Raw genomic sequence first — 12,333 nt, 5'->3', positions numbered from 1 at the left:
ATGCCTCGATAACATTAAGTGAGCATCAGCATGAGGGAACTCCAGTTAGGGAAAGCCATAAATCGGAACCACAACACAGCGTGGGAAAGATCTCTGCAAAGTCAAACATAGTACAGACGTTTTTTGTGGTTCTGATTCCAGAAACCAGCCTTTACACATAATAACATCGATAGCTACATTTATGCTCTTTGTCCACTGCTTTAATTGATACATTTTATTATAATGGCCAAATTTCAACTTTTTTGAGTCGAAAATTGCACTAGCTTTGTGATTATGAATCCCCTTAAAAAGGATTTTTTTTAATATGCTGCAGATTTATTGCAATTTCCCATGAGGTCCTGCGTATGATTTGTTTCTGCATCTGTCCAGCTCCTTCCTTTGACAGAGGCAAACTGTTCTCCGTCTGTTCAGCTCCTCTTTCTCTATTTCTAATTTTAACTCGGAGGGCTCTTTTTGTGTTTGACCTCTGATCTCCAAAATGCTCCAGTTATCAACACTCAGTTTTCAGTTCTCCAACAGTTCCATCTTACTTGTCTTACATTCCTCAGATACTATGGTGCCGTATGTACAAACAGTGTATTATAATATATAGCCTGTTGTATAAGAAGCACCCATCATCACTGACATTATTGAATATTTCAGAGGTCCCTCGTTGAATAAAGTAAAATCTTCTCTTGTTTTTGCAGGGCTACAGAAAGGCCAGTCATTTTTCATAACTTGCAAAAATCCAGCAGTATCCACTGACCCTTTGTTTAGTTTCATTTATTTCACCCCTTGTCCAAGAGGGAATGTGCTCTTATTGGCCATTATTCAACACAGTTTTTAAAAATAGTATGTTCCCATGGAAGTTTCAGAAGCACCCGGTCCCTTATGAGCTCCAGATGTTGTCCAGATGTGCTCTACAGTGGGCAACACTATTAGGCTTAGACAGGAGCACACCACCACTACCACCACTGCCACCGTTTGGTGGCAAAACCAGATCTATTCTCCTGACTCTGAAGATGGTCAAGTTAAATGTCTCTCCCTATGGTGGGTAAAAAGAATGTCTCTTTAATTCTCTTCCCACCTTCTCTACATTCATTGTGATGAAGCACTAAGTTCAGAGTGAGTCAATTTTTCTCTAAGTGACACAGGATGCCTTTTCCACTTAACTGCAAAAAATGCAGCTGGCCACAAACTCTGACTAACTCCTTTAGTGTTTCAACAGCATTTTTTTTTTTTAAGATTTAGTTTCATAAAGGCATCATCCACTAACATTAGTCATTTGCTTACATCTTAACACATTCTATTGAATGACATTTTTTTTGTTCTCTAATGTGAAGTCACTATTGTATGATTGCTTCCACCAATCGTTGTCTGAAAAAATTAACCCTACTCTTTATGTAGAATAGTCATACAGTTCCCCCTAGTGGATTGATGCAGCATTACATTCTGCTGTAGAAAATCACCACCATGTCAAACCATGTTAGACAGTTATTAACATTCAAGTAACAATGCCCCTTTGGATGACTTAAAATTATATTTTAGGTCTTTGCAAAAGACATCACAATATTTCCTCCTATGTACAGCTGCATATTTTACATATTCTGCCAAGGCATGTGTTAACGTTAAAAGTACAGTAAAACCAATGGTGAAGTCAACAAAACAGACAATTGAAACAGAACAATGTAAAACATTAATTTGCAACAAATAATAACCACCTAATAACCAACATTTGTCATTTCCAGCATTCAAATATGTAAAAAAAAAATTCAGTACATCATTTAAAAGTCTTCTCAATTATTAAGTTTCTCCGGTCCAGTGCGGGATTAGCTTGATCCAATGTCCAGCTTTGTAATTTAGCCCTTACTCGTGTTTCTGCAGTGGGAGAGCTAGCTCGTCTTCTCCGTCCCCATTCCACTTCAGAAAAATGTTTATCCTGTTTTAAATTTGCAGTATGCAAGCTCACATGGCACAGTGTCAGACAGGCCACTCAGTCACAGTCTGTGTTGGGATTATTTCTTCCTCAAACCGTGTACTTCCTCCTGCAAGGAAAAGACATTTTTTTAAGCAATCAATTATACCGCAGTCACGATCTTGGGAACCACAGCTTCTGTATTATCTTCTTTTGGCAGAACGCTGAAGGCATAAAGTTTGATGCATGCAAAACTCAGGGCATGCCTCACTGACCTGCAGTGCCACTCGTTTGTTTCCCTCCTCCTTCAGTTCTTCTCTCACTTCCTGCATGTCTCGGCTGATCAAAAGAGACGGAAACAAATGATGAGTTTGCAGACATGGGTTTGCCTAAATAGGTCAAGATGTACACTAGCAGTCAAGTCATATGAATTAAGAATATTATACATGTATAGTGGGGATGAATTATACAGATATGGCTTTTATCTTCTTCTTCTTATCCCTCTAATTAAGCACAAGTAGTAAAAAATTGTTCTAAATATGCCTTTAAAGTGGCTATAATCAATATGTTTTTATAATAATAAAATATGCTTTTTCATAATACACACCCCTGTAGATTCACCTTCAAAGCTACTCTGTCTGTAATCACATGTCGAGGGCTCTGAATGGCTTAAAAAGTTCAGTTGCCAGGAAAACATGTTTCTACAACTGCGCACAGCGTAGCTCATGTTTAGCAATGAGATGCAAAAGATCGAACACTGTTAAGTCTTTTTTTGGATGTCACTTCCTGTGTGTGCTAGTGTCCACAAATAACACCAAAAATTCATTATGAGGGTCCATATACAAATGTTTCAGTTAAGGAGGATGTAAGTTACTAAGAAGTCCCTCTTTTTGATTCAAGATGACTGAAGCGTTTTTTTTTTTTTTTTAAACACCTCTCAGCTAAACTGAATCAGTTGCTCAGGTTTGAAACGTTATTAAAAATGAGTATTACTCACTCGTGTCGTGTCTGTAGCAGCTCCAGAGCCATCCTCAGCTCTTTGATCTCAGCCTGCAGGCTTTCCACAGTTGCTTCTTCTTTATGGGTCACAGCTTTGGCACCCGCGACTACTCTCGGTGGTGCCGGTCGAACCGGAGGCGGCGTCTTGGGTCGATGATCAGGCTTTGCAGGCAATGGCAGGAGATTTTCTGTACCCTGCAATGAATTTAGGTGGCTTAGACCACTTAGCTTCATTTGCTTTATGCTACAATATTCACGCATCTAAATGAGATGTAAAATGATATACAACAAAGATCATGTATTGTTTTTTCTTGAATTTAAACCAGTGAGGTTTCATCTAAATAAAACACCTGTGATGTGTTGCATCTAGAAAGAAGTCAATGTCCCAAACCTTTTGCAAGCCAGGTAATTTCTCTGTCTGAAACTTTTTGGGGGACGATTCGGCTTCTGTCTGATCAGTGGCACCTTGATCCTGTAAAGGAGCATATGCTATGGCAATCATTGCTAATAATCATTCCTCACAACCTGCCCTAAGAACTCTCATTCTCCTGTAGGTCTGTCTTCTGAGCAGCCAAGTACAACCCATAAAAGTATCCTCTAGGGAAGAAATTCCTTCATTTCCCAGAATGACTCATAATGAAGCCCTAAGAGGCCCAAACTTGTTGCTGTCAGTGTAAAATGGGCTTGTGTGATGTGTCTATAGGGCATTTGAAATTTAAGAAAGCAAGTACTTTTACCTAACAATTATGTCCAAGATAAAGTAGGGAGTTGCCTGTTTGTTGCAGCGATAATCTCAAGTTTCAAAGGTCTACTGAAGTGGTAGTAAGCATCACGTATGTGGTTTAGCAGGTTCTCTGCGGTTGCTGCCTCAGTTAATGTTTCATTATGTAACTCTCCACTTGAATGCTGGAGGCAAAAGTTGTGATGGGTCAATATTATTCTGTCACTGTTGTGGACATACGTGTGCTGCTGTAACCAGGCCTGATGGGGGTCTCCTCTGCGGCGGTTTGGCTCTGTTTGCTGTAGGATGGCAGAGCTTTTCAGTCTGCACATCCAGTCCATCAAATTGGTCGGTCTCTTTCTCTTCCGCTTGTTTTGACGAAACAGGAGTCGCATCACCATTTGTTCTGCTGAAAAAGAGAGGAAATTCTTAAAATATTTAAATTTGATTGCAGTAAACGAAAAGTGGGAAACATCAAATTTGTTTTCTTGGTTAATATAACCTGCAGTGCACAAACCAGCTGTAGTTAACATTTTTAAAAGAAGGAAGACATATTTGAATGTGTTTTCTGAACTCTGGTGTGTGCAGGTGCAGAGCATAGCAGCTGAAGTTTTGGAGTCTCTGTGTCTTATTTTGTCCTGTCACATGTTTCACTTTCACAGCTCATACTGTTTTCAATGATGGCAGATCCCCTGAGTCACAACTCAACTTCAATCACCTCTATACATTGCTTAGATCTGATATAAGGTTTATAAATAATCAAAATTAAGAGTGATTCTTAAAGAAGCTTGAAAGTTGTCTCTTGGAAACAATTTTCCGAAAAAGCTTGTTCTCCATTAGCAGTCTCCTCAAGACAGCGCTGTTTGTGTTTTGGCAGTAACTTTTTGTGAGTGTGCCCGTTTGTGTGTGCGTTTTGCTCAGGAAACAGGAAATGGGCTGCTCTCGTCTGTTTAGGCCTGATCTGACTCATCCCAGAGTTTCCACTGAGCCGCTAAAGGTCGGGCATCCTGGCATTCTTCTTTAAGGACACCATGGCAACTGGTGGCGGCAACCAAAACCTTTTAATATCTAAAGGCTCTGCTCCCGGTGCCAGACCAAAGGAGAAAGTGTTCATTTCCTAAAGGCCTTTTGCTTTGGAAAGGTTGCAAATGAATCACTAATCGTGTCTCTGATTTGGAAGCCATATTCCCGAGTAACTCTTAGTCGTGAGACACAACATCAGCATTGTGCATTTGGTCTTGGCATCACTCACTTGGGTAAAACCTTGCTGGGTTTGTCTTTGACTGGAGGCGGGCTGGGCTTGTGGATAGATGGCAGCTTGACTTTGGTTGGAGGATTGCTTCTCAGGTCCTTAACCTCTGGTTTATCATCTGGAAAGCAAATGCATCACATTACTCCACAGTATTTATTTATTTTTTAAAAAGAATGTGTCAGTATAATATTATCATTATAATAAAAGCCACTGCCATTTATACCTTTCGTCTTTGCTGGACTAACTTTCTCCATCGCTGAGGCCTCTGTCTTCACTGAGAAAGCAGTAGTGAACCGTTATCACAGAGTTGCATTTGGTATGTAAATAGCACAGCTGCACTTTAGTGAAATATTAAAAGTATTTCATTCGCTACACAAAAAAGAGCATGCTCAGCAAAAGTACCGCTACAAACTTTGACATCTCCACTTATGTTAATGTATTATTGTTTTCAGTGATGTAATGTAGGAGAGCTATAACCACTAGTAAGAAGCCGCTGGCTTATTTTATTAGTCACAGAATTTATATTTCTTTACCCCAGAAAGCATTATGGATTTAATGTGGTGGACAAAATGCAGCTGATCTTTCAATTAAACGGCGATCTAGTTCATGAGCAGTTGCATGGGAAGGCAAAGATGGAGCATACAAGGTCACAGCTGTATCCAACAGCACTGCAGTGACAGCTCCCAAGGGTCTCAACAAGTTCATCAGGGACTGTCACACTGCCTCAGCTCCAAAAAATAGTCGCTGAGAGAACTTGAATTATGAAGGTAATGTGAGCGATTCCTGTTTCCCATGCAAGTCAAGTGCTCATTTCAAACAGAAGATGTTGAGGAGCCTGGTTACCACTCTGCTAAATACATATAAGCACAAATCTACGAAGTAAAACTGCTCGAATGCTTAGCCTTAAAAATAAATAAATAAATAACAGTAATTATACTTCGCACAGCGCTTAGAATCAGAGATGAATAACGGACCGAATGAGAACACAGGAAGCCTACCTTGAGTGTTCAAAGCATTGTGCAACATTCCCTCCCAAGCAAACCATCCACACAGCAATAGTAGATCAAGTGCTGCGTCTTGTGCTGGTTGTGAAAATCTCTGTGACAGAGCCTCCTCCGTCCCCCCACCCCCTTGTTTCCTCCAAGACTCCTGAACTGTGTCACATGACCAGTGTAACCATCCCCCATCTCGCTATAGTCTGAGACTTCCTGTGAAATTCTTGTGAGTGATACTGTGTGGAAAATCTGCTGTAATGAGTGTAATGTGGTGGCAGTATGAGACTGTGCTGATATTCAGTTAGTTCAGGTGACATTGACTTAGAATGGCACTGTTTCACCTGCCGGTTTACCCATAGATGTTTTTGATGAGCATGTGTGTTGACTCTCCAATCAAGGAAAGAGTTGGGGGACATTTTTGTTTTGTTGGTACAATAATTTGCAAAATTTGCAACTTGCACCACAGACAGCACTCCTCCATGAAACACAGGAAGCCACATCCGTCTGTGTGGTTCACTGATTTGACTTCTACGTCTGTGTCAAATGCTATCAATGTTCTTTTCTCTTTTTTAATCACCAAACTAAAAGAAAATGTTTGCTGCAATAACTGAGAATACATTAACAATGAAAACTCTAATTTAGAAATTTTAAAGTCAACTTTTATTCAACATAATTTATTAATTAATTGACTATGTATTAATAATTTGAATCTGCAAAGTAACTTGCAGCTAGTATAAAATAGTATGAAAATGGAAATACTCTAGTGAAGTGCAAGGATCTCAAAATTGCAGAGTTCAAGTTGCTTTGGAACAACATTGAAATAATCAGGGGACCATTTTGACTGCTTTCATACCACATTCTGAAAATTACAGCTGCCAAATTCTCCATCTGCTAAACCTAAAGTCCATCACAGTTCAAGCTGCGGGCACACTGCCAGGCTAAACGCCACTGCAGCCAGAAGTCATGAGTCAGAAGAGGACCTCTAAAACACGCAGCCTAGCTCCTGTCTCTCATGTCAAAGGTTTTTTGCCCCTGTGTTGCTGCGTTTCATCAACATACAGTTTAGTTTCTTACCTGGGAGTTTAGTGTTGTTGTTGCGTGCAGGAGGTTGGCTTGAGGTCCCAGACTAGAGGAGGAGAAACGGAAAACTCAACAGGTTGGCAAGTACGTCCCCTTGTGAATTAAAGCCATCTCTATTTTACACACTCTTTCCACTTAGGGAATTTTCAGTGAGTAATTCCAAAACAGAGGATGTTAAGAGACGGTCCTGACTCACTGCAGACTTGTTAAAGTAGCATAAACACCAGTCGGCTGCAGAAAAACACCCATTATGTAGTTTGTATTTTGAGCCATTTCAAAATAATAAAAATGTTCAACAGATATGAATTGCTATAAAGCATATCCATGGTTTCATGGAAGCGCAGTGCAGTTGTCAAATCTTGAATATGGGGAAGGTCCAGTCCAAAGAGTATATTCCTAAGATCGTGTTTTAGTCCACTCACTTGCAGACTGTCCATTGGCGGTATCACCATGACAAAGTTATCTGGAAAGAAGCCACAGCGTCCATTTAGCTCTCCTTCCCACCAGCCTTCATCTTCTGTTTCCTTCAGATGGAGATTAAAGATTTGCATTAGAAGCTCAAACATGGCAGTGTCCTTTGGGACGCCAAATTGCTGCACACAAGGTTACCAGACGGTCAAGCAAGACATGGCTTCCTTATTATCCATTTTATCATGGAAGGTATCTCAGTAATGGCTTTTTTTTTCTCTGATATAATATGATTTGGGCAACTGCCACGTGCATGTGTGAAACTAAGACATGTGCACCGTGGAACGCTCTTGACAGTGACACAACTGGTTTGACTGGATAAACAACGTGATACTTTGTAAGAAATGCAGCCGAAGGAATCTGTTAACGGCATGACAACATGGGAAAACATGCCAGCAAACAACAATAAAATGTCCTCAAACCTTTCTCAGTAGAACAACAACGTCTCCTTTTTTCAGCTCCAACTCATCCTCCGTTTTGGCCTTGTAGTCAAACATGACTTGGCAACACTCTACCACTGAGGAGACGTAGAAGATAACATGGTTACTAAGACGTTTTAACAATGATGACTAATCTTATCAGCCTTGTATGCAACCTTCCCATTAATAACTCAAAGAATAACCCCGAAAGAGGGTGTGACAAACTAGAGATAAAAGCTGTAAATCTTGATCCCTGAGGGATATTCCGCTCTGACGTAACCCTCTGTAAAGTGACTGATCCAGCCACATTAGCCACCTGACTTCCACAACCCATTTACCATTCAGGTACAAGAACAGGAATTATCACATATAATAGGACTAACCGTTTTTTGCTTTGTTCCTCACACTTGTCCTTTGAGATATCTTTGAGGACAAAAAGTTTGTTAAGTCAAAGGTAAACAAATCATGCATTTCAGGTACTTTTATTTCTGCTTTACATACCTCCTTGTTGAACACCGCGTCACTGAGCTTGGGTCTTGTCTTGACCTCATTGTGCTTGCCGTCTGTAAAAAGAGTATCGCCAATGAGTTAAGCTGTTTTGTTTTTGTTTTTTTTAAGATTGCATGTACAAACAAAAGTTTGGGTTTTACCAACCTTTAGGGGAAACGAAAATTTCTTTGACAAAATTTGAAGGAAATGCTCCCACTTTGCCATTTTTCACCCCCATCCACCATCCGTCTTCAATCTGTTGAGCAGATTAGATCAAAGTGAGACGGAGTACAACAAGGAACAATGTGAGGAGACAAAATCAGCATTGTATGGGTGCAACAACTCTTTGCTAAAACCCTTAACACACTGCATACAATCGGTCTCTTCAGGTCTCTGATTAGTTGTCGGCATTAATATCCATGTGAATTCTCAGAACTAGTCGGATCAGTCCACATGCATTTCCGTTAAGCTGTAATTTGTCCGGGAAATTTACTGTATCAGCCTGGCGGCTAAATATAAAGAGAATGTAATACCCAAACAATCAATTTATACCTTTTGTAAAGAAACACTCTTTATTTGCCCAGGGCAGATTGGCTTTTCACCAACGCCCAGATTTACATTCAATACTAAGGCTTTGGTCGCTGAGCAGCTTCAGCCACCAGCAGAGAGTTCAAATGTGAGTGTTTGAGCAGCGATAAGAGGGAACTCTACCTCTTTGATGATCTCTATCGTCTCCCCAACAACCAGCTGCAGCTCGTCTTCATTCAAAGGGTTGTAGGCAAACGCTACCTCGCATTTCCTTGTCTGTTTCATCCTCTTCGCTGGAGAAAGACAAAGAATCACCAGCCACATCAACAGTCGAATGTAAAGTTGATAATCCAGCGGTAAAGCTGATGGAAAGCTGGAGCTCAATAATGGTGTGTTTACCTTGATCGGAGGACATGATAGTGCATGTCTAATCCCTCAAAGACTGTTTGTTTCTATTTGCACACTTTTCATACATCATAATTAGGATTTGTGTGGCAGAGGATGTGGTGCAACATATATTTACAATCGGCTTGCTTGCTGCACAATCTTGCTGATTGTATGCACCACTCTAACCACGATTTTAAACGCTCAATGTTAGTGTAGAAAAACCAACCTGATTTTGAATAGCACTGTCAAATATTTTCATGGTTTATTTTGACTCGACTCAAGCTGCAAGCTGAGACAAGGGGTTCATATTGCAACATATGCAGATTTCTTCGCGAGATAATTTTTCTGAGTACATTAAATATAATAAAATCATCTCTGATTTACTGACTTAATCTGCCTGCCACTGATGAAGGCAGAACTCCAGAACACAAGTTTAAACATGAAGCAAATGAAGAGTTTTATTAGACTTAGCGTTGTACTTTTTCTAATGCTCCGTGGTTCCCTCTTGCTGTCCCCAATCAAATAGACTGGCACCTCCTGTAATGAACAACCAAAACAAGGCATATTTTAAGACACGTGGATAAACATAAACACACAGTACAGTAACAGGACAATGCTGTGGGCTGTGTAGAGTTAACGGACCTGGGCAAAGTTGGCAGGGAAGATGCCTCTCTTTCCTCTCAGCTCCCCCTCCAGCCATCCCTCGTCGCTGGCCTTGTTGACATTTTTGACCACATCCCCCATCCTCACTGTGAGCTCGTCTCCCATGCTGCCCTCGAAGTCGATCAGCACCAGCACCTCTGCAGTGGCACCGTAAATGGGGCAGAAAATGAGATTCTTTGCACAAAGCCTGGTGTGCTCGCTTCACAAGTGATGTGTCCTGACATTTCAAAACCAAGACAAACCCAGTGGAGACTAGACAAAGAGTTTGGAGTGAGTGTAGATTGCTACAGATAAACGGCACTGTTTTCTGTTGTCACTCATCATTCCTTACAAGTGAGAACATGTTTTCAATGGTAGTTTTCAAAAGTATCATCAAAGTAGAGAAAAGTCAGCCAGCGTTAGTAGGATTTCCAACTCAAAATAATCTTTGGGTACATACAAGAACAATTCCAGCAAACACCACAAATACATCCACTCAGTCTATGCGAAGTTATGCAATGGCATCCGTATGTAGAACCACTGATTTAGTGTTATTTGCATGCCAAATTCCAATCAAATCAGTGGCATTTTGTACAGATACAAAAACATTTAATCTTTTCATTACTTTGCAAATATTTTCTGTTTTATCATTGAATCGCCAGGAATCCAGCTAAACGGACAGCCGAGAGGAATAAAACATAAAATCCCACCAGTATGCAAGTAAAAAGCGACACCACCGACTCACCCATGGTCTCTTTCTGTCTTTCTCCCTCAGATTTGAAAATGTAATTCCTTCACAAAGCAGCAAACAAACCCTCGAGTAGAAGGAGAACTGAAAGAGTGTTGTTGCGTTGTCCAAGACTGAGAGATATGGCAGCCAGGGCACTTCTTCCTACTTGTCAAACATTAACATTGAGCAACTCTTCCTGAGGCTAGTCATGACAAGTCAACAGCAAGGAGTAGGATAGGTCATACAGTGCAGAGAGGGGGGAGCAAGAGAGAGAGAGAGGAGGAGGACAGAGGGAGATAATGGAGAGGAAAACAGGTAAGACAGGTTTATAGTCAAAGGGTTAAGGCTAATAATAGAGCATGACAACATATGTCATCACAACAATATTAGAGGATGAAAGTCAGCATTCACAAGCAGAACAATCGCACTTAAATCCAGGTCTGCTTTGCTCTTTCATACACATCCATACTTTATGGTGTGAAATATAAAGATATATAAATAAAGGAACTTGTTGGGAGGGGCTTGTTTGAGTGCCTGTAATGTTTTTGTACACCGCTTGAGGCAAAGTAGCTGAAATAGGATATTCAAGAAACAAAATAACAGCGTGCATTTTACAGGAAGATAAAACATGTTGTTACAATGTTATTAAAATATTACAAGCTGTAGTAATTCAGGTTTACTCCCTTTCTTTTGCTCAATATGTTGAGTCATTATGTCATTACTCAAGTGCTTCCTCATCTTTCCGGTTGAATGTTAGTAAGCAAGTCCTCTCGGTCTAGTCTTCAACATTGTGTAGGAAAGGGTTTTGTCTTTGATCCTTTACATTTTTGTCCTTGACAACATTCAGTGAGGGCTGTTAAAAATGGCAAAAGGGTGTACAAACTGATATCAATGAGTTCAAACTGCCCCATTTTCAAATACCCAAAAATTCACAGTAAAAATAAAAATAACATTTTTACAATACAATAAAATGCCAGGACAGAGAGATAACTGGTTGCTTGTGTACTCAACCATAGACAAAACTGGGAAACATATCAGGATTAGCAGGAAGGGAATTCAGGCACTCCAAAATCTAACACCAACTAGAAAGGAAATATTTAAAAGAAATCATTAAAAAGAGCCAGCATGTTTTGACCACTGTAGGTCTTCGTCAGAGCATAAATGCATGTATGTAAATGTAAAGCATGTAAAGCCCATATAATAAGACTTTTAAATATTTCCTTCTGCATTGGACAACTTGATTGCCTTCCTGTTTACTATAAAAAATACTGTAAATGTGCCATTACTGAATTGGACAATGTCTTCCAGCGCCTTGGTGAACAGAGTAAGAAAATGTTTTCACTGATGTCTCCAGAGAGCAGAAGCTGCGAGAGAGTCAGCGTGGAGGACATGCTCAGCTTCTGTGATGATCAGTCTGATGGTTATTTAATCAAAAACACACCTGGAGAGAGACTCCAATGACTTTCATGGCTCTGAGTGAAGCAGGTCATCTTGGCCTTCTGTTGGTAACCAAATGAGTCGCCACAGCCCAAGATGCTCTGAACTACAGCATGTTAAAAGAGCCGCACAGTGTGTTCGACACGGAATACCTTCGACTCAGCCGAGGAGGCTCTACGAAGAAATGTAGCACTTTTTAGTTTATAGTTTATTTTTATCGTATCGATTTTGTTTTTATCGTTTCATCTATTGTACTGTTTTATCTGTTGAGCTTCCTGTTGTTATTATTGCC

General features: G+C 40.2%; 1 protein-coding gene across 2 annotated transcripts; it reads right to left on the bottom strand.

Moving 5' to 3' along the window:
• Window positions 1–1,225: 1,225 nt before the first annotated feature.
• sh3d21 (SH3 domain containing 21) lies at window positions 1,226–10,783 on the bottom strand. Of its 2 annotated transcripts, none has more exons than XM_068735981.1 (17): window positions 10,620–10,783; window positions 9,875–10,032; window positions 9,712–9,769; window positions 9,029–9,138; window positions 8,483–8,573; window positions 8,330–8,391; window positions 8,212–8,251; window positions 7,832–7,926; window positions 7,364–7,465; window positions 6,936–6,987; window positions 5,090–5,140; window positions 4,867–4,984; window positions 3,855–4,020; window positions 3,285–3,365; window positions 2,892–3,088; window positions 2,170–2,233; window positions 1,226–2,024 (listed from the first exon to the last, which is right to left on the bottom strand). In XM_068735981.1, exons 1-17 carry the CDS (start codon window positions 10,621–10,623, stop codon window positions 1,995–1,997), a joined length of 1,479 nt encoding a protein of 492 aa, XP_068592082.1. In that variant the 5' UTR covers window positions 10,624–10,783; the 3' UTR covers window positions 1,226–1,994. The 2 variants fall into 2 exon arrangements, with proteins under 2 accessions (XP_068592082.1, XP_068592081.1); XM_068735980.1 differs by having other exon boundaries at window positions 3,855–4,023; window positions 10,620–10,781.
• Between the last annotated feature and the right edge of the window lie 1,550 nt (window positions 10,784–12,333).

Source organism: Cebidichthys violaceus, unplaced genomic scaffold (genome assembly GCF_023349555.1).
Source record: "Cebidichthys violaceus isolate CVI_PGR_0920_01 unplaced genomic scaffold, fCebVio1.0.p SCAF_7, whole genome shotgun sequence".
In the NCBI taxonomy this organism is placed as follows: domain Eukaryota; kingdom Metazoa; phylum Chordata; class Actinopteri; order Perciformes; family Stichaeidae; genus Cebidichthys; species Cebidichthys violaceus.
Note: the sequence above shows the minus strand (reverse complement) of the source record. Positions and strands in the feature narration are given on the sequence as shown.

What these genes read in the sequence shown, in the direction of transcription:
- sh3d21 (XM_068735980.1), bottom strand. An exon ending in ACCACGGAGCATTAGAAAAA is followed by an intron (nt 9,139 to 9,711) that starts GTACAACGCTAA and finishes GTCTTTCTCCAG; the next exon opens with CGAAGAGGATGAAACAGACA. An exon ending in AATTTTCGTTTCCCCTAAAG is followed by an intron (nt 8,392 to 8,482) that starts GTTGGTAAAACC and finishes CTCTTTTTACAG; the next exon opens with ACGGCAAGCACAATGAGGTC.